Source organism: Strigops habroptila, chromosome 3 (assembly GCF_004027225.2).
Source record: "Strigops habroptila isolate Jane chromosome 3, bStrHab1.2.pri, whole genome shotgun sequence".
In the NCBI taxonomy this organism is placed as follows: domain Eukaryota; kingdom Metazoa; phylum Chordata; class Aves; order Psittaciformes; family Psittacidae; genus Strigops; species Strigops habroptila.
Window position 1 is genome coordinate 18,049,857 of NC_044279.2, and position 25,774 is coordinate 18,075,630.

The 25,774-nt window shown below is 37.3% G+C and overlaps 1 protein-coding gene across 6 annotated transcripts in view; it reads left to right on the top strand.

Annotated features, from left to right (window-relative positions):
- The window catches only part of TAFA5 (TAFA chemokine like family member 5), a 426,817-nt gene that overhangs the window by 342,906 nt on the left and 58,137 nt on the right, over window positions 1-25,774 (top strand). For 4 of the 6 annotated variants that reach the window (XR_003990660.1, XM_030480317.1, XM_030480316.1 and 1 more), the window contains exon 3: window positions 6,625-6,752. Coding sequence is in view for 3 of the 6 variants with exons in the window: in XM_030480317.1 (XP_030336177.1) it covers window positions 6,625-6,752 (128 nt within the window). In the remaining 3 variants the exon portion in view is untranslated. Of the gene's footprint in view, window positions 1-6,624; window positions 6,753-11,026; window positions 11,147-25,774 lie in introns of all 6 variants that reach the window. The other 2 variants (XR_003990659.1, XR_003990661.1) reach the window with 1 other exon arrangement.

The following is a 25,774-nucleotide window of genomic DNA, read 5'->3' on the forward strand; positions in this document are numbered from 1 at the left end:
CAAATGAGAGCAATTATAAACAGAAGAAAACTGGCCCTTAAAACTTAAAATGGAAACAGACGTAAGTTGACTGTGAAGCTGATTTTTAGGACACTTTCCATTTTAGGGTTGTGCTTCTGTCATACAAATATTTGAACATCTGGATGTAGACAAATCTAAGATACATATCACTAGATCACTGAGTCACATAGTATTAACGTTTTCAAAGAACCGAAGAGAGAGAGGGCAGGTAGATACATGCTTGTTTCTTCACTACAAAAAGGTCAGATATCTTGTGTTCCTGTGCATTTACTCTTATACGCTTATTTTCACTGGTTGCCTATTTATTTATTGTTTGGAAAGAGGAAATTCTGCTCTTTGGAGACACAAACAGGAAAGAAGATAAGAGCTGTTGAATTTCATTAGAGTGCTCCTAGAATCTGGGTTGTACTTCAGCTTTTGTTTGCTTAATTGTTTTGGTTGGGTTTTTATTTGTTTGTGGTTTTTATCCTCTGTCTTGTGTTCTGGGGATTTATGATGTATTAATAACAATTTCTGATTTGTGGAATACCTTTGGACTTTCTCCGTTCTAAGCTGTCAGTGTATATTTATTTTACAGATTCTTAAGATGCAGCAAAACATTGGGTACCTTCTTAAAATTAAATAGCTACCTAAATGCCTTGCTAAATGCAGTAGTTTAAAATAAACCTATGCCACTGTGGTTTACTACATAAATTCCTCTATTCACACATCTTAATACGGCAGACTGTTATGCCACAGCAGAATTCCTAGGGACCATTCATGTAACTGGCAGGAGTGCCCCTTAGGCAGTCCTAATTTGGGATGATATGAATGACTGCATAATTTGGAGACCATCTCCTGTATGTTATCCTGCTCCTCCCAAATACATGTTGTGCATGGTGCAGTCTGCACTGTTTATAGTAAACCAAACAGGTCACTATTGAAGGTGTCTTCTCAACTTGGGGGTTGCAATAAAATTTCTCCCTTACTGGAAATATGATTGGGGTCAGCTGCAGGAAAAGCCTCTGCCCAGTCATTCAGGCATTTACTCTTGATCTGGTTACCTGTTCTCAATTTGTAGCCTCTGTAGTCTGCAAGAAATTACTTTTTTCCATATATTTCTCAAGTTCAGCTCAAGTGTCCCTCCCAGTCTTGACAGCAAGAGCTAAATGATAAAATGGACATCTAGAAATTGCTGTATTGCTTTTCTTAGAACTAAACGGTCTTTGGTCTAGATGCCCTGTAAATAATTGAGACGAGCTAACTCTTCGTGAATTAGCACTGCTTCCAATTTTTTAAGTGGAGCAGAATGACTGCTGTAAAAGGTACCCAAGGTTTGTGATGTTTCCTTGTTGTATAGTAAAAAAGATTAACATTTGGGGCTTACACGCTATTACAGTCAAATTGCTGCTTTAAAGACAGTTCATGATTGCAATGTCTTATTAGACTACTGTGATTCAGTTTGTGTTTCTGCTGGCCTCCTTCCTGCTGCTGCAATTTAACTGATATATGTTTTTAAAAGCCCATTACTTTGCATATTTTTGTTGCTGTTGTTTAATTTGTTATATATATTAAAGCATGCTCTAATGCGGGAAAATGAGACAGAGAAAATCTCCAGTCCGGTGACCACTAAGAACTCATAAGTATTTGTTTCCAGCTCTGCAACAAATTTCCTGTGTGCTCTTGGACAAGTTGATTAGCCTCTGTGCAAAATGGAGATAGTGAACAGCACTTACCAGTCATATGTAAAACTACATAAACGTAGTAAGTTCTGCACAGTGTGCTGGGATCTTTGATAGGTGGGTAGTATATATGTACTGAATCAGGCAGAGGGGAAAAATGGTTGGAACAAAAGGCTACAGCTGAACAAAACAGAAAAAACAAAAAGGAAAAACATGAGGTAAAGAGAGCAGAGAGGCTGGGAGAGGAATGGGATGATGAAAACAGTTGGGATCAGTTGGAAGTGATTAATTATAAAATATGTGGATCCTGTTTAGAGTTAATAGGGCAAAATTGGAACACTAGGATAAAAGGGTTTGTCTACCTACATCTAAACTGATGAATCTAAAGGCATTTTACAGGCTATGCTTAGCAGCTTTTCTCAAAATTGAAGGAAAACAACAGCGAAAAAATGTATGAAAATCAAAAAGGAAATATTTTTTCCAATTCATATTCTACATCCTTCATTAAGGGCTACAAGTTATCAATAAAAAAAAAAAAAAACCACAAAAGTGAAGGAGAACATCATTCTGTAAGAACTATAGGTGAGATAAGCTCTCATTTAAGAAGCATGTTTCAAAATGGAATATTCTGCTTAGGCTTAGGAGAAGATTTTCCTACTCCCCCCTGCAAAGAATCTTCCATTCACTACTTCAGGTATCTGGAATTGATTGATAAACATCAACTGAGCCATCTTTTTTTACTTTATTTACATTCTGGTGTCGTGGTTCTCATGATGATTTGTAAATATTCGTTTCATACACCGCCTTTTATGCATAGGAGCACGATGTATTCTGAAATCATAAGTCTCAGTATCCAAATGCTATTTTAATCAATATTCTTATTTGAGGAAAAATTTTTTTTTTTTTACTTTTATTTCCAAGTTCATTCTCCAACATTTTGAAAAAATATGAGAAAACAAGCCGTAGCTATTTGAGTGTTTTAATCAAACATATTTTAGATGGCTGTAAGTTTTTGCATTTACTGCTGCTGAACAAGATTTATCTCACTTTTTTGCTATCACAAAAAGCTCTTTATTTTCAGATATGAGATTAGCTAGAGATGCTGTAATTGATAACTGCCTGAGTGTAGAGTGAATGTGAGGAAAGAAAGTACAGAAAAGAAAGCTGATTTTCTATAGGAAAGCATATATACACCGTTAAACCAGGTGAGAAGCTTAGTGACAAAACATTTCTAGTTGCAGTATTTAACAGAAAATAATCTGTGGTGTTCTGAAGCACTAATCAGTTGAACAGTCTTAAACTGGGCCGTACTGATCAGGAATACAGACTTCTCTTTATTTATTTTACTGATAATTCAAAATCCATTGCAAATTGCTTGGTCTTACAAAACAATGAAGAACACTTTGGTGAGTAGCTTGGTGTCGTGTTTGTATAACCTCTGCTTGCCTGCAACAACTCAGAACTGTTTGTATGAAAAACCCTTGGACAGACTCCAGTTGTTCTCCAGTTCAAATGGTATTACTCGGGAAAGCAATTCTACCTTGTGCTGAACACTGTCAGTTCCTGTTAATTTCAGTTTAAGTGAAGGGGCACAGCTCTTCTTAAGAGATGCAAAGTAGTATCAGCTCAGATTCTTAAGATGAAATTCAATTCTTTACAGAAGGTCTGCACAAAACCTATGTATCATTTAAGTGCCACTTAGTTCTTCATAATGGAGCTTGGAGTGGATTTGAAGAATCTGGTAGGCTTTTTGCTGTCTTGTGCACAGAGGGCTGGATTTCACCCCTGGTGAATATACATGGTAAAAAGGCAACTATACTGCCTCAGGAAATACAGTGTATTCCTTTGCTTTGGCTAGTGTAACTCAGTTTCAATTACTGATAGAAATTCTTTGTTACTATGCTGATAAAACCATTGTATACTTTGCTCGCTCCCGATGTTAAGTATTTAGCTTCACTGTGCTACACTGCTGTAATGGACAAACTGAAAAGTGGAAATGCAAAAATAGATGTAATCCCATTGACATGAGTAAGGCCTCCCTTTTGCAACTGTGGCTCCGTATGTGTTGACTGAACAGTGTGGTCTATCCAGTGGATAGACCTCAGCTCATACCTGAGTGCGAGGGTGCCTGCCTGGCCTGCTTGTGGCAAATGGCTTGGAAAGCAGGGCCTGGGAGTGCAGGGATGCAAGAGCCTGTGGGTTTGTGCAGCTTGTGAGACAAAGCAGGGCCAGGAGGAAGAGCTGGATGAAACAACTGTGAAGATCTGTGGTGGAGGAGAGACCTGGCGAGGGAGGGTCTGGTTTGTGTTACTGATATTGATCCTGCACTGCTGCTGGTTATGTGTCATTAGTAAATTAATAAGCCATTTTGATACTGATTTGCTTTAAACCATATGGGCTGAGTAGTTTTTCCCCAGAGAAGTAGTTGTTCCAATTCGTGAGGCCTAAATGCGTGAGATAGTCTATACACTTAACACAGAAATGTTTTAGACTTCATCTCCTGTGAAATACTCTTGGTGCCTTCTAAATTCGTGTGGATATAGCCAATACCCAGAGCCTGGACTCCATATATTTGTAATATTACCAGTAGCTGCATTCTGAGACAACAACAAAGCAAACACTGAGAGTGATTCACAGAGGAGGGAAATATTTTTTTAAAGATTAGTTCAAATTATCTTTCCAGGAAAACATCCGACCTGAGATAGTAAAGGCAATATAGCACATATTTTTTGTTTTAACTGACTATTCAGTCTTTTAGTGATCCTTCATATTGTTGAAATATTGCTAGAAATAGCCATTTTGGTACGTGAATTGCAATATGTACACCTGCAAATGGATGAGGTTTCGTGTTAATATTTTTACTGAGCTTTTTCTGTAAACCTGCAACTGGATGCACACCTTCACTCAGAAGGGATGAAGCTATTACCTGTTACAAATGAGATGTTAGCCTCAAAAACTGACATGATCCAGTTCTCTGTAGAGCGGTACCTGTGGACCCCAAGCAAATTCCAGATTTCTGTATATTATGTGCTATAAAAGCTTAGTGGATTTGCTTCAAAAAATTGTAGTTATGAAAATTGTTTGGGAATCATTCCTCCAGTGAGATATATACGTACATATATATATATTGCCTAATGAACAGTGCAAATTCGTGTGTTGACATTTGGGAGCTAAAGTGGTTTTTATATTGAAAATCTTAATATGAATTTCAGACTGAGTTTCCACTGAAAGATATCAGTGTTTGTTAAATTCCTGGAGCTTACCAACAATTGTATCAGGACTGAGGACACGAGTTGTTTTGTGTCAAAATATTGGAAAGGATTTTATTAAAAGACTTTAAATTACACTTTTATTCTTGCCATGATCTGGTGGCATTGGGAATTGTATTCCAATGCCAGTTCCAGACAGAGGAAGTCAGGGGCATAGGGAGGCTGAATCACACGTTCAGGTGAGAATAAAGAGCTGCAGCTGCCAGTGGGTATAAATGCCTGCTTTCAAGGTCTGTGGACCCAAAGTTAATTTGGAGCATCATAAGCTTCTTGTACACTTATGTTGCTAAGTATTTCTTTTGCAGTTCTCTTTTTGTTGGGCTCATGACAGTTGAAGATATACCACTTGTACTGGTGTCAAGCATCAACACAGAGGAAGGCAATCTGTGTTCTGTCTGTGGAACTTGTTCTGCTCTTGAATCCTAGGATACTTACGTACAAATCGAGGTGGTGAAGATTTCTTATAGCCTAGCCCAGGATTGCTCTGAAGGAACTGAGTACTATTTTCTGTGGACAGTGAACCTTACCATCTGAACAAAAGATGAATTGTTTGGGTGACCTTACCTTGTTTATAATGAATATATGGCACCATGCAAGTGAGTGCATCTCTCTCTGTACATGCATTTTATAAAAAGTATCCCAAACACTTCACCCTACAATTTTGCGTACAGGGGGAGAGTGAAAGACTAACAAAATATTAGATATTAGTCATATTGCTTAATATTCTATGAGAAGAAGCCCAGATATTACAGAGGTGAACTCAAAAGAAGTAGTATAATCCATAAAGAAGGCTACAGGAATTAAAGTCCCCTTTCTCCCTGCCTTGAAGAAAAGATCTCCCTACAGCTCATCTGCATCTACTTTAATGCAGTCAGAGCTCTGTTGTTACAAGACTACTTGCAGTGTGTGACCTTGAGGAAATTTTGCAGACCCAGCTTCCCAGAGGTGCAAGCATTAAGAGGAGCCACAAAACACACAACACACTACCTGTCAGACAGTTAGGGACCTTCCTGACTAGACTTCTTTCCCTTGCAGTTATGGGGCAAAAGGGTATTTGTACCAGTCTTTTCCCTCTGCTTATTGTCTCCTAACTCATGATTTCCCAACCTTTACTTCATTCAGCACCAGTCCTTCTTATATTCCTGGTTTTTGCCCCTTTCTATGGCCCTACCATTGCAAGTATCACAGAGTTCCACAATTGTTGTCATTTTGTTGACCACCTCTAACTGTTTATTATATTTTTAATCTCTTCACTGTGTGTCTCATGTCTATTTACACTGTAAGCACTTCAGGAGAAGGAGTGTCTGCTCAGGTTTATAGTCTAACACAAAGGATTCAGTTGTTAGCCACCCCGACAATATTTCCTTGACTATAAGGAGCATGGAATTAGAAAATTAGCTAACTTTTATGTTCTTTTGATTTACAACAGAGCTCTCCTTTGGGCTATTGTTGGGTTTTAAGTTCTATTTGTATTACGAAATTTGTTGGCACAGCAGGTGTTGTAAATAATTTTTTAAATTGCCTAGGGCTGTCTACATCATAACCTGTGGCTGCATTATCAGATGATGAAAATAGACAATGCAAATGAGAAAGTGTTTAGCGATAAGTGAAATATGAATTCTCATGCCAATTGTTTTTGGTTGTGTTTGTTTTTTTTCTTTTCTGTTCCATAGCACGAATTATCAAAACAAAACAGTGGTGTGAAATGCTTCCATGTTTAGAAGGAGAAGGCTGTGATTTGCTAATCAATAAATCAGGCTGGACCTGTACACAACCAGGAGGACGGATAAAGACAACCACGGTAGGTTACTCCTCTGTTCTACATTTCTTCAGTTTCTCATTCACTTTAGTTTATTGAAAAACAAGGAGTGAGATTTCTAATTGTTTTTTGGCACAGATAGGTAAAGTCTGTTGCCTTATAATTAAGCTATGTGCCCAACTGTGCATACTGAAATACATAGCAGTGTTATCTCAAAGGCAAGAAAAATGTGTAATTCCCACAGTTACCAAGGGTGGAAATTATATCAAGGTTTTCTTAAAAGGCACAAGTGGTTTAACTAGTATATGTATTCAGCCTGAAGACAGTGTCTTATTGCTTCACTATACAAGAATTTTCTTATGCTGAGGAACTGTAGGGTATAAAACTGAACACATGGTCTAGCAGGATGAAAAGCAAGCTTTCATTGGGAATTGGGGAGAAAATATTTTTGCTATTCCAACTGTACTAGAAAAGCAAGATGCACAGGCAGATCTTTAGTTTTCAGTGAGACAGTCAGTGAGACACATAGAAAATATAGTAAGATCCTTTCATTCATCTTCCTTTTGGTCCTGGTTTGTTGATAAACCCCACAACTCTCTGATTTGGTGTCTTGGGGCATGTGCTTGTAGTGTAGCTAAAAGTATACATGACAGTAATAGTTTCTAGGGCCTAGGGCCTGTAGCAAACAGATTTCTAGAAAATGTTTTCAAATGCCAACAATTCTTTGACTTAAAAATGGAAAAAAACCTGCAGAAGTATAATAGAGCAATTTTTTGATAGCTTGCTAGACTTCTTGAATGATTTTTCCCCCTATAATTTATTTTTTTTTTTAGATTTACATGGAGCTTGAGTGTAATTTAAATGAGTGCAATTTAAAGAATATTTAGTCTTAAAGGTACTTATCAGTGAGGACTAAATTAAGGCTCATCATCCCCTGCACAATTTCTCTGTCTGAGCAGGAGATAGACACCAGTACAAAACCTTTTATTGTTTTAGAATGCCTATATATTTGAAAGTTAACATGTTTTTCACTTTTTAGAAATGAATGATTTGTTAGTGCTTTATGAGATGATACCTACAAAACAAACTTTATGAATTGTGATCATTGTTTTGATGCTTCTGTATTTACCAGACATGATATTCTTTATGGACAGGGCTATAAAACTTTACACAGTATCTGAGGTCTTATTTAAACATTGTTTAGATGTTTTGCATTCAAGTTAAGTAAGAGTGGCACAAAAAAAACAAAGGAAGGAAATAAATTTTTGAAACATTAATGCCAACTTTCCAGGGCAAGGAGACCTAATACAATAACTTTGTCATACTTGAAATATTATCCTTAATCTCATTAATTCAGGGGTACTTTCTATACCCGAGGTAAACAGAAAACCCATGTACTGTGACACATTGCCAGCTGTCATTGTAGTTCTTTGTTTGATGTTTCATGACTGAGTAATGCAAAGAAAGCAAAGATCTAGCCTTCACTATCTATCTTTAATAAAGTGATTCAGATATCCTTTCAGATTAAACACCAGAAGCCTGATTCTGAACTCTCAGTTGTCTGTATAGCTCTTTAATGCTACTGACATGAATGGAGTGACTCATGAATTTGATTAACGTAAATGAAATCATAATCATGCCCCATCAGTAAAATTAAGGCCATGGCAAGTGTAATATTGTAAAACAGGCTCTCCCCCACACAGAGATATCATTGTCATTGGTGAGGAGAGATTCTGCCAGAGAGCCAACTGTAGAACAGCTCTGAGCATAAGCCCTCATCTAACATCAAGCACTCTTCAACAGTTGGTATCACACATGCAGGCACACAACAAACACACAGTACTTTTCAGTCAAGCCAGACTAGCAACTCAGAATACTTAAAGAAGCACTGAATCCAGAAGGGGCGAGGAAGAGGGGAGCTGAAGAAAAGGGGGGGGGGGGGGTTGGAAGGCACCTAAGAAACTCCAATTACTAAAATATTAAAAATAAATAATTCTTAGAAAGAATGTTCATTTGTTCTTTATCCATTTCGTTGAAAGGTAAGCTTTGGACAATGGTATTTATTAGGTTTGGGAACTACGTCTTAGGATGACTCTATGAAGTACATGACTGTGATTAAAAGAAAGGAATTTTTCTAACAGAAACACCAAGAGATATTATTTACTGTATCAGTACTCTTAGGGCAACAGCTGCTGGTGCAGTCAAGTAATTTCTGTTTCTGCTCTTAATCAACACACCTGAGTTGCCAGGCCCATCATGGCAGCTAAGTGCAACAGGAAGAATTTCCTGCTGGGAAGGTCCAGGAAAATGGCCAGCAGGTAGTATGGCAAAATAAATGTCGAAACATATCAAATCAATTATTATACATGAAATGTCTGTTATGAAATAGAAAAAATTCTTGACCACATCTCCAGTGACAGCCAGATTAGGTCCTTAATGTTTTAACTAGCAATTTCATTAACACACATTGTTAATCTAATATTTGCAGGCCTTTCCTGCTAATATTAGGTTATATCTTGAAGATACTTGGCAGCAGGTCTTGCATTATCAAGCGGTGATAGATCATACAGCAGAGATACCACTGTTTGGTAAATGCTGAGACAATAATTTGCCACCCATACTAAAGCCAGAGCAGTATTGAACTCTGATGGACTGAGACCAGCTGTTGTGGTAATACCAGCTTTCGCACTGTTTCCAGGAGGTTGTGTAGAAGCGTAACTTTTTAAGTAGCGGGTTTAGAAGTGGCACGTGGGAAGGTAGAACTAGTGGAGGTCTTATGTAGAACATGAGTTCCTTTTCACAGGGGAATATACTTTAGGACTGACAGTTATATATGCTTCTACCCCCAAAAAAGGAAGAAATATGATTCATTTTCTGTAGATGAGTCTAATACTTAGTATGTTTTCTGTGAAAATACCAAGCAAACAGCAGATGAAATTACCCATTGCTCCAAAGCAGAAGTACAATTTCTGTGAATAGTTTGGGAAGCATTGCTGCTGCTTCGTGCTTTGTGTCAAAATTGTGTAGACTTCCTATGCAAAGCCAGATTTTTTTCACCGCCTGGCACTTTTTGTGATCCCCTCTGGAAATAATGCAACCAAATCAGAATTCTCCCCTCACGTGGGTAGCAGTGTTTTATATCCATTTTGTGCTCACTTTGCACAGCTATAAATGACTACACAAGGTGCAAGGCAAAGTAAAGTCAGGCTCAAAGTATACTTTAAATGGATCTGGATGTCGCTTCTGCCCTGTCATCCTTTCTACAAGGTGTGAATGAACCAAAGAAAGATTTTTCATCTGCTAAGAGGCTTTTAGAATTGAGGACTGACCAGGCTAACTGCCAATCTATGTATTAAGCAGCTGACTGTCGATACAAGGAAACAGTATGGCACCTTGTAAAAGAAGATAGCAAGAGAATATTACACAATTGTTAGCACTTTCAACATACTAAGTACCTTTGTATAACAAATGTCTCTACAGTCACTTTAAAATCACCCACCTTAAAAATTTCTTCTCCTTTTGCTGTTCATATTACTCTTACAATTCTTTAAAAAAGTGATATGATTTTTAAAAATAGTATGTAGCTTCAATAGTGCCAGAAGATATGCCTTTTTTTTTAAGATATAGATGGGAGTATACATAATGTATTGGATTTACAGGGGAGATTAATTTTAGCACCAAAGTGTATATATGTTGTCAATGATCCATCACTACCTAATTGTTACTTAATTAATTCCTTCTTCTACGTGATGTGATTTCAATGCATGGAGCTTAACAGAACATTCATGTGCCAGTTCCTCAGTAGCTAACCTTTTAAAACCTTTGCGATTTTACTGCTAAATTAGCTGAAGTGGGAAATTAAGGAGTAGGAAGAAGCTAAGAGAAAGCTCACAGTGGATAAAAGGCGTAATTACTGTGACATGGAGCTCAGTGCTTAGCTAGTAAAATTTATTAAGGATCTAGCTTCACCAAGGGGTGTGACTTTCTTAATAGAGTTTACTTACACACAGAGCAACATAGCATTCTTTGCCATTAACGTAAATGTCATGGTGGCTGGGTTGGAAAGGCAATTTGTTCATTACCCTGAAAAATACAATAACCTTTTTTATTGGCTGCAATTTAAATCAAGATTTCTCTGCAGAGCTTTATCATACACATATGTATGATAAAGGCAACAGATAAAAAGTACTGGTTTGCTTTCATCACTGACTTCTTATAAGCAATGTGTTCTCATTCATCCCATTACATTCAAAGTAAAAAAGAAATATATCTATGTTACATATTTGTAACATACTTGAGAATTTACTTTTTTTTAGACTGAAGACCAGCTGGAAATGTCCTGAGGCCATGGTCTAGTGGTCTGAGCTTGGGACTGGGAGCCAGAAACTCCTGAGCTCTAATCCCGGCTCTGACAGTGACTCCCTCTGTGGCCTTGGGTAAGTCACTGAACCTCTCTGCCTCAGTTTCCCCAGCAGTAAAAAGAAGATTAACATTATTTAGCTACCTACCTTAGTGAGTCTAGGAGTCCTGAGTTAATATTTTAAGAGGTTTAGAAATTCAGAGTAATTTAAAAATAAAAATACTGTTATTTATAAATGTCCTTATTGGTGATATTTATGTTGTTGTTAGATACTCATATAAGCTTGGCACACCTGTACTTAGCCTCGCCTACATTTCAGCTCTGAGTGTTTCTAAATGTGCATTTCACATCTCCACAGGTCAGCTGATTTTATTTGGTTAAGCTGGTTTTGGAAGTTTTCTGTCATTCCACTAGTTCTAGTTCCGTGTCATTCCAGGACACAATACCCACCAAAATAAGCTTTCAGGAAGCACCAAATTAGAGCAGTAGAAAGATGCAGGCATGCATGCCATGCCAAATTAAGTTTCCTTCTTCCCTTTTGTCAGAAGTGGTCAACTTATGAAACAGATGCATTAAATTCACTTGTCAGCAGTTCATCTACCGAGTTCCTTCACTGTCCTAACTGTAACAGAAACACTACATACAGACCAAGATTAAAGAGGGTATTTTTCAGGAGGCTGATGTATCCCTTCAGTCCAAACAATAGCTTTTGGAAACAAGCACGAATTTATGATCCTGAATTTTCTGTCATTCATAGCCAAGACTGTTGGGGAATCAGAACCTTTGGCTATATTTAATCTGTGGCACCAGGCATGCATCCTTGCTTCGAAGTCCATATACATGCACAACTGTGAGTCCCAATGTCTTCTTTGTCTTCTCTTTTTCTGTGTGGCCCTCTTCATGATGGCATGCCTGCCACTGCATTGTGAGAGACCTAACCAGCAGCAAAAAAGGCTCTCACAAATACTTACATGGCAAAACAGAGCATGAACTCAGCCTGATTCTCTTGCATATCATCCTCAGCCATCCTCACTCTGAATTTCTTGTGGATTTCTAGAAATGTGGTTTAAGAAAATCACTATCCTTATTGTTACTAAGAACCATCTGTATTCTTTAACTCCTGCTGTCATCCAGTTAGAGCTTCATGAGCTCTGAGACCATTGCTTCATCTAGCATTATGCATCACAGAGTCCTCTAAAACTAACTCAGGTCTCAGTAGGGTTGTCCTGAAATTGCTATTTGAATAAAGTTTTCTGAGACCACTATCATGATTGGAAGATAACCTGAAATACCTTTTGTATCTTAAAATGTTTATATGTTCTACCTTTAATATTTATATGTCAAGTTGAGAATGGGCAGAGCGTGAACACCTTTTGCAGAATATCCCCTGCAGATATTTTAAGATCAAAAAGTCATGATATTTGGCTGTGTGACTGTGCATATGAACTACCAGAAGTAGGTTACTCATAATTAACATCTCATTCTAATGCAACTAACTGCATATCTACAGGATCAGTCCTAGTCATAGTCCAGTGCTTTAACTGAGCCTTCTAATATTATTGTATTAATCTGATACTCTTCTCAGTAGTATTAGCATTAATTATGAGAGAAAATACCAATTCTTGACATGTCATAGCTATGTGTACACTCTATAGATTTGTACCTTAAGACCTAGATTCAACCAGTTTATTTCCATGGCTTTCAAGACATTTTTATGCTCTGCACAGAGTTTCCATTGCTCTAATTACGAAAAGTATCATAATTTACAAATGGGTCAAAATCACTGCAGTACTGGAACTAGATCCTTTTCTGACAAGCAAGTCAGCATGTGAGTTGGATGTCCTAAGTCTCAGAGAGGTTAGAAGTCATGTTTATGCTTATTGTGTTGGAAAAGAATAGTAGCTCAAGACAAGCTTACAAGTTGGGTGGTGAGATGGTCTTTGTGGCCCCATGTCTTAAGTCCTTCATGCACTGAGGAAGCTAAATAGAAATAAAATCCTCGTGAAACTGAGGAACCTAAATAGAGTGGGGCCATGCTATTGCTTCGTAATATGCAAGTCCTCTTGTGTATTAGTATTGCTTCAACTAGTAGTCTTTTCAAAGCTGTGCGCACCTTTGTCGTACCAATGTACTGAACCACACTCATTCTATTCTCCATCATCCTTATCAAAATACACTTCTTTGTGGCAAGTAATCGATCTTCAAGTCCTAAATCCAAAATGCTAGTGAAGGTTTTGCAATTTTTGTAGGCTTTATGTTGAAAGGAGCTGGCAGAAACTTGAAGAACCACCCTAAAGAAATTAGGTGCCTTCCTCTGTCCTGAATGCTCAATAATGGTTCTGCTGATGTTCAGCAATTCATGCAGCCTGAAAAGAGACCACATTTTACCCAAAAAATAATTCAGAGTAAAATGTTTAATTTGAAATCATAATTTGTGAACATCTCAAGTAATTCCATGGAAGAAAATAGGGAAACACAGGCTTTGTTCTTCTCTTTAAGAATATATATTTTCAGATTTTAATTGGGAATTATAATAGTCTCACATTTTGTTGTGCTTCGTAAGTTACAGAAAATATGAATACCCATTCTGCGTGGGCTATTCTAAAGATGTTGCAATTCCTGTAAAAAAAAAAAAAATCAGATAAGATTTCTAGAGATATCTTTTCTTTCAGGATTCCTTTTTCTTAACTCATATTCATATGGAGAGGGGCAGTGTGCTTCTAGCATTCAGTCCCATCTTACTATCCTAACTTAGGGACAGGAAAGATTTAGATTTAGTGAGGTAAAACTGGTTTACTGATTAATGTTTAAGACCTATAATTTTTCTTTGTTAATCTATATTTAAAATCGGTTCATTATAATATGAGCTAAATTCTGATCCATTTGAGGTCTGAACTGTCAATCTGAATAAGCAAACAAAAGCAGATTCTACCTCTGGCAATAATAATAGTTTCCAATAATCTATTTCATGGTTTTCTGGAATAAATTCTGTTTCCAGTATAAAAATAAACACAAACAAACAAAAACCCAGATAACAAAAAACCCTGCATGGGATGTTTATATTTTTATTATACTTTAACACCAGAATTCTGTAACCTGGGGAGTTCATTGACTAATATGTCATAGTGTGAACCCACCCAATTAGATTGTGGACATCTAAAAATATTCAAATATATACAAAACTTTAAGAGCTGCATGTTAAGAAATGTCTAAATTGTTAAGTTTGACCTGATTAAAAAAATAATACCATAATTTGAAATTCTTTCCAAATTCCATAATTTTCCAGTACCTCAACAAAAATTATACTTTCATATGGGGGTAAGATTCTCATGAATCTATCTCCTCAAAACCAAGAAAATAAACAGTTTTAAAAATGGAAGGCCCAGGGCATAGACAGTTGAAATTGATAATGGATGATTCAGATCTCTTCATAGGAAAATTGCATACCCATCAAAGAGTGTATGTGAAGAGGCGGATACTTAATTTTTTTACTGTTGTTTAGCACCTTAGTCACTATTTACATTTAGGTAGGCCTTTCCAAATACTGAAATAACATTGTAGCTGGTCTAAGAAAATAACATGTTAAGAATTAGTACATCAGTAAACTGAGATTGACAAAAGGGTAACAAGAGGAGTTAAACCACATTCATATTACTATTGGTAATGTTGGGTCTTCTTGTATTTTGACAATTCTTAAAATAACAGTTAAACATTCGAACTTGGATTTAGTTTCCTCAACTTATTTTAGTGCATTCAGGTATTTAAGGCTATTGAAGGCATCTTGCACAGGGTGAGCATAAATGACATAAAACCTATAGAACAGCACTGTTGTGGGGTGGCAACTGGAAGCCATGCAGGAGATGCTAGTTTACTAGCTGCCTGTCTTAAGCCACTAAGTCTCATTCCTCATCTCCTAAACCAGACAGTTTGCCCACTCTGACCGTGCCTGCTTCACGATAGATTGACATTGTCTGAAGGTTCTGATTCCTTGCATGAATATGAGAAAATCAGTTTTCATTTAATAAGTTATTGCAAAGAGAGACTATCTGAGGAAACAACCCTGAAGGTTACCTGTGCAATTTCTTGATTTGCTGTAAGTAGCACAACACACTGTAAGAAGTGATTCAGTAGGTGCTATATGCCATGTAGTTGAACTGAAGGGGACATTGTACACGTGGAAGAAAAAATAGGTTTGATAATGCAAACGAGAAAGAAAGCTGGAAAAGACAGCACAGAACTTGGGTAGCTTAAATCATGTTTTTTGTGGGCATGTGATGGAAAACTAAAAGGTTGAAAACTGGTATGTCACATCAATGCGAAGAATTTAAAATGATGCTAAAATTATTACACACTCATTTCGCACAGTGAGAATGTTCATGGTACAAGTGTTAGAAGATTAAGCTGTTGCACATGCATATCCATTTTGGAACATTTGCTGTTTTAAGAATACACCCAAAGACTTCTGTTAAATCATGAAAGCAAGCTACAATTCTAGGGCTGAACAAAACAAACAGTTAACCAAACAAGAATTAAGAAAATGAAATAGGTGTTATAGTACAGGGATTTTTATAATGCGTTTGACACATTATTTCTAGAAATCATACTTGAAAATTAATTCTAAATGGTCTGTCACATTGAAAACTGCTATTTCAACAAGGTACTGATGGACGATCTGTGAACAGTGCATAAGATAGCAGGAGTGTATTGATCCAGGTCAAGGTGGCATACGAAGTGACAGATTTGTGAAAGGTCTAATATTATCTTATTAAGAATGGTTTCAAAAGCATGAAAAATGTTAAGTTCACAAGTGTTATTGAAAATCTGTGGAAGGCAGGCACATAACAGACATTTCTGTTTTCCAGTATTCCCCTGCTATATTTTCTTTAAGCATCTGGAAAAGAGCTCCGATATTTAGCAGCATTATGTCTGCACACAGGTTTCATTAACTTGGGGACAGACCTAAAGGATAAAGTTGCCTGGTTTACTATCTATCTGGTTAATTCCTGTCTGTGAGACTTTGTTCTCACCTACTCCTCCTGTTCACTTGCATATGAACATGTTAGGGTATGCAGAAAGACACTTCAGTTTACAGTGTTATGGCAAAGTGATAGCCCAATGCTTGGGCTATTCCTGTGTAGAGATCAGCAGTCTCATTACATGGCAGAGACAGGAGGTTGGAAGTGAACATAACTGTCTGATCCTTGATCCAAATAAAACCAGGCAAGGGTGGGACAGTAAAATCAAACAGCAGAATATAGAGGACTAGGACCCTTTTTTCCACTGACAGTGCAGCTTCATGGTAGGGTAAACCAATCTAAATCCAGACTGTCCCAGTCCCATTTTTTCCCACCCCACACTGGCTGTATATGCCTGACCCCCTGTTTTGGGCACTAAGTGCTTATGGAAATGTCCAAGATGCGAAACAGGCATTACTTTTTGTCAGGTTAGTTTTCAGCCACCTCAGCTTCTGATTACAATACTGCAGGTAAGCCCAGAATAACACAGATACAGAGCAATTTAAGTTATTTTAGGCCAAAACCTATAGCATATGTCTGTCTTAATTACATAGTTCCGATGCCTGTTGGGCCATCAACAGCTCCTGCTGGATATGGATATCTGGTTATTTTTTTCAGATAACTTTGCTATTCTTCCCTGTTTGCACTTACCAAAAAATTTTAAAAGTTGCCTCTGAGGTGCAGGCAAAGCATATGAAATATATCCCTCATATGAAATACACTGACATATCCTGTGTGAAGGGGATAAGATATTTGAAAACCATGTCCTAAACTATGGAGAATGCTGTACTTTTCTGGAGTGGGGGTTTTAAAAGTAGCTTCTCTACTCTCTAATATACTTCTCCATTTACATTGAAGCATTTATAAGGACATACATTGCAATTCTAAATTTGTATGCTGTCCCTCTGTGAATAATGTGGTGACAAATTGGTTTCTGGAGAAGTATTTGTTCCTACTGATGGACATCTCTAGGTACGTAAAGAAATCTGGATGTCATCTAAAACTGAAAGATATTCCCATAAAGGCATAATTTTGGTGGTTGGAAAGGAAGCAGGATATTGCTGTGGGAAAACTCTTTTGGAGGCACATACCTGACACCTACCTGGGCATGTGATAATACAGCCAAAACCAGCTTGCAAGGAGCCAATTCTGACCAGTGAGTCATAACAATAAAAAAATAGGGGGGAGAGGAGGGAGATGCATGGTATCAATGAAAATTAAGTATTTAATCTCTGTGAGTAGCTGAAATGAAGTTGGCTGACATCTGCAGCACTTAAGTGTGTTGTAAATTTTAGAGGTCAAATGCAAATAATAATTAAGACCCGAAATCTTGTGATAGGGGCCAAACTTTTTTCTTTCCATTTAATATTTGTAAGACCTAAGAGATGTACTCCTCTCCCTTGGTCATGTTTTTGTGTGGGATTCAGAGCTGTAGAGGTGACTTACTTAGGCATGGTTGGAGCATCGGCAGCAGATTAAGAGTCCTCTGGGCACTCAGGCATATTTTCCGTGCTGAAGCACTTATTTCGCATTATGTAAAGTTTATTCACTTTGCTTCTCAAACCAAGGTATATCTGAATACTTCTGGAACTTCTCCTCAGGTGTTTATGAATCTTCATGTCCTGTTCTCTCTGCCCATGAAATTATCTTACTTCAATTTGCATTTGGTGGAAGGTTGGCAACTGAAGTCTGATGTAAGTTAAGGCTTAAATGGAATTTAAAAGGATACCCATAAAGATTGAAAGATAATGTAAAAATCCCCAAAGGAGCTAAAATGAAACTGGTGATGGCTCCTGTGAAAATGTAGGTAAAACATCCTAATCCCACAGGAGAATCAAAGAGTAACCAGACACATGTGGAATTGTCTGTGTAGAGTTGCATAAAGCACAAAAATGTATTGAATTAACCAAAGTGGTGGCTAATAGGGGAGACAGAGATGAAGCCAGTAACAATCCGTGACTAATTCAACACTGGAAAATCACAGAGGAAGAGGAAGCATGTAAGGTGGCCTGCAGAGACAAAAGTATGGATATAAAAAAATTCAGGAGGAAAAAAAACTAGCAGTTCAGTTACTAGGCTGTGGAATAAGTTCTCAGAGCTGGGTACTCCAACAATTGTTCAGTTCAAAGCTAGCTTGGACAAAGACCTAGAAAGAGTACTGTGGCGATCAGTCTTGTGTTAGTACGATATGAAATAGATTAACTGATTGGTCTTTACCAGCTCAAATGTTCTGATTATTTTTTAACCATCTTTATAAAAGCCATAGTGGAATAACCCAAAAGGGGAAGAGTTGTGATACTCTGAGATTGCTTTGAGTCATCAGAAAGACTTAATTTTTCTCACAGAGATTAGTTGTTCAGCTGCCAGATGCTGGTCACAGAAATTTGTCATTGAATTGTGCTGTGGAGTACTATTTCATCTTCTTTTATGTGACTGAAAGAGTATGGATGAATGGTAGGCTTCATTTCAGTATTACATCAGTCTTATGCATCCTGTAACCAGAATTAGGCCTTAAGTAGAAGGAGTCTATAACCAGAGCAAGTTTGGACTTAGCAGTAAAAAATGTGCATAGACAAGTCTTTAAATAGAAATTTGAGGGTGTCTCCACTAAATTGCAGGAAACAGAATACACACTGATGTGAGAGACATTCCCTTAAGGCAGAATGAACTCACTTCCTATCTCCTTGAAATCACTGAAAATAGTAAAATTATTACTTTGAATGAAGTGAGAATCAGTAAATCTTCACTTAGGCCAGTATCTGTGATGGCGGCTTCTTGTCGTTCTTTCCCTTTTTCTTCATACCTCTTTCTTTTTCTCCATGAAGTCCTGAGAATCTCTTTTGAGGGTGTTCTTTTCTCTTACACAAAAATTCCTATAATTGTTGTGGCCACAAAAGAGTCGTGCATTCTGTGGCGTGGCTATGTCAAATATGTAAAAAAAAAAAAAAAAAAGAGAAGTTGCTAGGGTTATGGGACGATTGATACTTGGTTCTTACAGCAGTAGAGGTAGCCTTCTGAATCCTTTTCCCTCTAGATAGCCCTTAAAGGAGTTTCGTCACCTATTTGAAAGACACTTTAGTCTATATGGGGTGAGGTTGAATAGTGGTATTTATTATGCCTACTCAGAGAGACATTTTAGTGAAGGATGGTATTTTGCAGACTTCTGAGGTAAATTCTTGTCTTCCATGTGGAGTCCTATGACTGAAGGTGCATTTAGTGCTCTAGGTGATGTCTTAAGGTGTGCAGGGCTGCTTTGGGTGAAGAGGGAACATCCTTATTCTGTAATATTCTCTAGATATTTGACATATCACTCTAGCGTGGGAAAGATCAGGTACAAGCCAATTATATGAGGTTTTCACTTTGTGAGATTTGACGCATCTGGGGCTTGGACTAGGACATCAATTATATGATGATATTTCTTTCTTAGAAACACAAATTTTGGTTTGTATTCATAACTATTCACACCCTGAGTGTCTGAGCCATGGATGTGGGCAAATGTGCCCAGCCTTACTATCCTCCAGAGGAGTAGGTGTCTATTTAGATCTCCACCAGGACATTGAATTTCCTGTCCCCAATGGCTACATAGACAGGTTAGGTATCGCCAGAAGACAATTAAATCTCTTCAGGCTGTTTTACAACTGAAGGTATGTCAGTGTAAAATGGCAATTTGTCAGTATAAAATTGATTATATGTTTTATGGAGAAAGGTCTGTATCCTCTGTTCTGTTCCCTGTTGAGTGTCAACTGCTGGGCTTGGACAGACTATCCTGTCTGTTCTCCATGGGACTTCAAGATTTCATGCACAGTGGTTTAGCTTTTGGAAGAGGACTGAAAAATAATCCGATTCAAGATACTTGCCTGGTGATCATAGCATTTTCCTGGAATGCTGGAACTGTGGATTCAGTCCCTTTTGTGATGAATAGGTCTAGATGCACCCTAGACGAATATTCTAACTACTAGACTGATACGAAAAATATGCATGTCCCTGTTGTCATCATCCTTGGTTGAGGTAGAGCCACGTCTCTCCTGTCTCCTCCTGGTATTTTAGCCACACTTCATGTTCTTGTCTGGCTGAATCTGGAGGATAGCAGAAGGGCCTTAGTTTAGAAAGACTATCCATCTCCTCAGAATACACATTTCTAAGTATGCATTACCAGTAAAAATATTGAATTTCATTAAAATGTAAATTTCATACTAACTTCAGAGATATCTAATAAATGTAAATACTAAAAAACATGCAAATTAAAAAATTGGATTTGGCAGGTTTATGTGTTTATGACCTCACGTAAGGTTTTAGACAGGTTGCCTTATCCTTTCATGTTCTTTACTTGTCAAGTGAGCACTGCAAAGTTTTTACTCAGACTTTCAGAAATTTTCAGTACATTGCTCTTTGTGGCAGAAGAACCTGGAGGCATTAGGGCATTTAAACCCAGGTTATGGCCTACCTTGGCTACTGAAGGTAATCCAGAAGATCAGATTTACCTATATAGCACTGGAGTAAGCTGTGCAGTGGAGGCTGGGGGAGTGATGCAAAATGCATTTCATAGAATCATAGAATACTTAGGATTGGAAATTTGAAGGAGGCAGATTCCAAACATTTAAGTGTGATGCCTAGTTTTATTTTTATAGTCACATTTTATGTCCTTATTTGTAAGTCAAATAATTCCCAGGTGCTTTCATTCCAGCAAATAATCTGACCTGGAGGAGGGCAGCTTTGCTTTCACCTCCAATTCATTTGTTGTTTGGGAAGGGAGATTAAGTGCGAACTGCACTTTTTAGGTATGGGAGTCATCCCATTTTTCAGTAGGCTGTGTCACATTAAACATAATGCCTTTAATTTCTGGTTTGCCTTTGTGAACTGCTGTCTTTCTTCTCATTCTTGATGTAACCACCTCTACTAAAATCAATCAAGAATTAATGTGTGTGTTTATACAATAATGCTAGATAAGAGGTCCTCTAATTACAATATGAAAGCTTTGTCAAATGGCTGTGTTTTGTCAGTAATCTCTTTGTCCTTTGTAATAACTATAAAAAATATAAGACCACTGGCAGATGTTTAGAATTGTATTAGTAAGTCAAGCCAAGAGTACTTTGATAGCATACTATGCAGCTGTTCCACTCAAGGGAGCATGAAAACATCTCTACCTGCGTTACTGAAAGAGTCACGCTGTTCCGACGGGTTGTCAGCTGAGTATTATGAGATCAATATATATACTCAGTAATGCAGAAATCCACTCCCATTCCATCCCCTAGAAGTAATATTTTATTTTTCATTTATGACAATCAAAAGAAAACTGGGCCAAAACATCTTCTTACTACATGTTTTGTGCCATGCTTGTATTTGGTTTTCATTCAACATATAAAATAAAAATCTAACTCTAATAAAATAGATATGTTTTATCTTTAATGGTGAACTTGAAGGAAATAAAGGGAACCGACAAAAATCACAATCTCTGCAATATAGACATTTTAATGAAAGCTAGAAATGCAGGATTTTACAATGCATATATATGTTTTAAATGTGTCAAATTAATGAACTTTAAAATGAAACAAAAAAAATTTGTAGTATATCCTAAAGTGCTGCAGAACTTGCTGACAAGGCAGTCTCTATTTGAGTGCTATTCCTAATGGAAGACACAATACTGAGCATATTTGTTAGCTCTTAAAAGATTATTGAAGTAGAGGGAATTTGCATAGACATAAAACAATTTTTGAAAGGAAAACAGAAATAGACACGCACAAAACATCTGCCATATAAATGTCTGTATTCATACAAAGAATTCTGCCATGAAACCAAGCATTGCATAAAAATTTGGCACCATGTCTTAGACGAGTATTGTAGCTAGGTTGTAAAAAGTGAAGAGTCTGCACAGTAGGGTTTATATGACTTTTCAAGGAAATCTTCATTAGAGTGTTATAAAGCTTAATCAAAACAACATAATATGAAAAAAATATCCAAAACAAACAAACAAAAACCCCCAAAACAAAGCACAAAGCTACACTTATTTGCAGTTACCAGATGTAATTTTTTTTTTTTTTTTTGCATTACAAATTCAAGTGTGTGGTGTTTCAGTTGTAAGGTTTTCCTGTGAACTGGGGGAACTGATGAAGCAGTAGCCTTTATTACCTATAATCCTAACTAGTTTTCCTTCATGTCACCCAATACTCCAAGACCCCCAGCCCATCTTAGATCCTGCAAATGCTTCTAGTTCTGTTCTGTGTCCCCTGCCTCCCCTCCCTACCGTATCTTGTGCTCCTTCCCTCCTGCAAAATCCCACGGATACCCTATTTCTAATTTTTGGCCTGCTGGCAGTAAGACTAGGCTGTTTGTGCTGACTGACCATCCAGCTCTAGTCCTTCCCACATTAGGAGCATCAATAAACGTTAGTCATTAGTAATGTTTTTACTCTGTCCTATTGCCAATCTTTCAAACATTCAGGGACTTAGTGTTTTTGAGATCTCAATCAAATTTAGTTGAAAGTGGTTTGCAGACTCAAAAGTTAATAGTTTGAGAAGGGACTATTAAACCTCATGATGAGAAACATACGGAATTTGTTCATTTACTGAAAAGGTTAAAGATTGTCTAAAGTGTTGATGAGTTATAGGACTGTTAAGTAGTAAAGTTAGTGTGTTATTGTTGATGTTTTCAGACTGATTTTTATTGATTGATTTTGTACAGAACACATGTTTCTAAAGTCCAAAGTTGTCACAGATTTGCTGACAAAATGATGCACATCATATATCTTTACTGGAGCTCCCAAGAGTATTATAAATGATTCCTAGTACTTTTTTTTTTCCCTCCCTTTTTTTTTCTCCTTTTTTTCATTTTCAATGAGGCCTTGGTCCAGGCACAGCCCTACTCACAAATCATGTATAGGCTGTGAGTTTTTTGCTAACATCAACAAGACTGAAGACATACTGTACTGTCTTGACTATAGAATCAACTATGAATTCTTGGTACAAGTTTTAAGTTGTCAGCATGCTGCATTAATAAAATTGCATTGAATTCTTTGTACATTAAGTCAAGAATAGACTCCTAATTCCATATTCAGAGAGGAGAATGTTCCCAAATAAACCTTCTCATGACATGAGATTTCCTTTTAAATTATAGTTTTGTGTCTGCTTACAAAAACAGAGGTAGACATGTCAGGAATCATAGAATCATTTAGGTTGGAAAAGACCTTTAAGATCATCGAGTCTAAACCATGTCCCTAAGTGCCACATCTACAGGTCTTTTAGATACCTCCAGGGATGGTGATGCCACAGCTACCCTGGGCAGTTACTGAGAATTTTTTTGCCTTTGTTTTTACCTTTTCCATGAGAGCAGAACTGAAACCCTATTCTCTTACCTTATTTGCTGATGCTGATGGTGTTTCCTGAGTCTTGCTAGACATGGGAGACTGGAATTTATTGAGCTTGGTTCAGTAATACTCTGTTAATCAGCATTAAATATGTATATTTCATCATATTGCATTGTTCTATACGAAGTGTACTGAATAATGTAAGAAAAATCTACAGTTTTCGCTGGTAGTATGTAATGGCAGCAGTAATTGAATTGCAGCAGGGGATTTGGTAATCTTTTATATTCTTTTCATTCTGTTACTTCTTTATGTTTTGGTTATGATTCCCAGGTGCTAGTTTTTTGTTTGTTTGTTTGTTTTCTTCATAGTATATATAGAAAAGGTCTGTTGTTCATGAATGATCAAACACTTTAACCTTTTCAGTAAATGAACAAATTCCATAAAAATAAAACTGAGTTCTGTAAAAGCCCATAAGATAGATAGAGATAATGTGTCTCACAAGTTATTTCCAAGTGGGTTATTCTTAGGTGGCCTAGTAATCAGTGCAGAAGGAAGCTAATTGGTTATATTTCTTAATTTTCTGATACTATCTTTGTGTACCATGTATTCTGGAACAATCTTCTTTAAAAATTGTATTCCATTAGGAACCAATAAAGAGAAAAAGATGAAAGAATAAGATAACTGCAGTAAAGATTATTAACCCCTAAAAATAGGGCTTATTTCTGTGTTTGTAGCGTGACTGAAATTATATACTCCCTCCACCCAGCAGTATCATCTGCTGACTTTCAGACAGGTTGCAGGTGAGATAGTTATTGGCCCACAGACGGACATCTAGTGTTGTTTCAGTTAAGGTCTTGCTGTAGATCCCCCTTGCTGCTTTATCATGACAAGCATCTTAAACATTAGTAGTCTCCTTAATACTCTCGAGTCCTCTGAAGATAGCACAGCCCTTATAAGGGTAAATCAGAGAGTTGTCATCTGTTGTGTGTGGCTAGTCACTTGGGTCATTCGAGTTAGATACTCATATAGGGCAGTGACCAGGGACCCCAGTCTAAGGAGCTTCCCCTAGAGCCTGAGCAAGCTGACTGACTTGGTCACTGGAGCAGTTTGATCTTTCTAGGGAGAATGATTTGTCTTTTACAGTCCTGTGGAATGAATCCCTTTCAAATTAGGATGAACATAGAGAATGCAGAAAGCACAAGAAATGCATAACCAATATAAGAAGTCCAGCAGCCCTTTCATAAAACTACTTTCTTTGCTCTGGTGAAGCTGTCTTTCTCGTGCCTAGTGCTGGAGACCAGCCTGCTGTTAGCAACAGAGATTGTACTGCTGTTAACATTTTTGGATATAAAAATTTCAAAGGAACACATAATAAAGATAAAGGAGCCACTGTTACCATCATCTTAGTAAAGGTTCTTGCTAAAATAGGAGGGAAAGATGTATCTTATATGTCATTGGTAATACACCATAATAAAGGCAAATAAGCAAGAGTTTGAAGAGCCTAGGAGTAGGTCTCATGTTAATTTATGTGAGGAATGATATATTCACATTAAAATTTGTTTTTTGCATACATTTCATTTTTGTCCTTGAAAATGTAGGCAATGTATATGAAATACAGTTTTAAAACTTGACTTCTAAAGAGAACACCCTGAGTTACAACGCATAAGTGGTCAAAAAGGATTTATTTTTGGACAGTAATAAGCTGGTTTTCAGACTAATCTGAGGATTGTAGTAAATAGTATTTACTTTGTAGGTAACCGTAATGTAGAGTAATAGTTCTTCACCTAGGAAGTGGGCGGGAAAAGGTGTAGGATCCCACAGCTCGTAGGGTGTGTAATATACATGTGGAAGGGGGAGGAGATGGATGGGACAGAGATGATGGCAGTGGAGAGAGCATTCTGAGATGGTTTCAGCTGAGTGGAATAGGAAGGTGGACAGACAGTGCAACAAACAGAAAAATCAGCGTCTGCTCAACACCCAGTCCACTGCAATGCTGACAGGGGAAGGTAGTTTGGTACAAAGTGTCTGGTCATTTTGGTTTCTAAACTACTTTGCAAAGGTTAAGAGCTCAAGGTCTTAGCTATTTAGCTGCAGTTTCCTGAATCTGTGTGTTCATTTTTGATACAGTGGCTTTGCTGGTTTTGGAAGCTTGCAAATATATCTTGCATTCAGGCTTTCTGAAATATAAACAGGAATTTCCCTAGTTCTTTGTGAAGCAGAGGGATGCCTGGAGCAAAGGATTTGGACAAGGAAGAAAAGCAAAGAGGTAAAAAGCCTTGTGGGTGATAGGTTGCTGCCACAGTAGGTCTATGTAAATAAAGAACTGGAAATTAAAGAGCTTTTCAACAGTTATTTGTCTGAAGGACTTTGCAGAGTAGGGTGGTTTTAA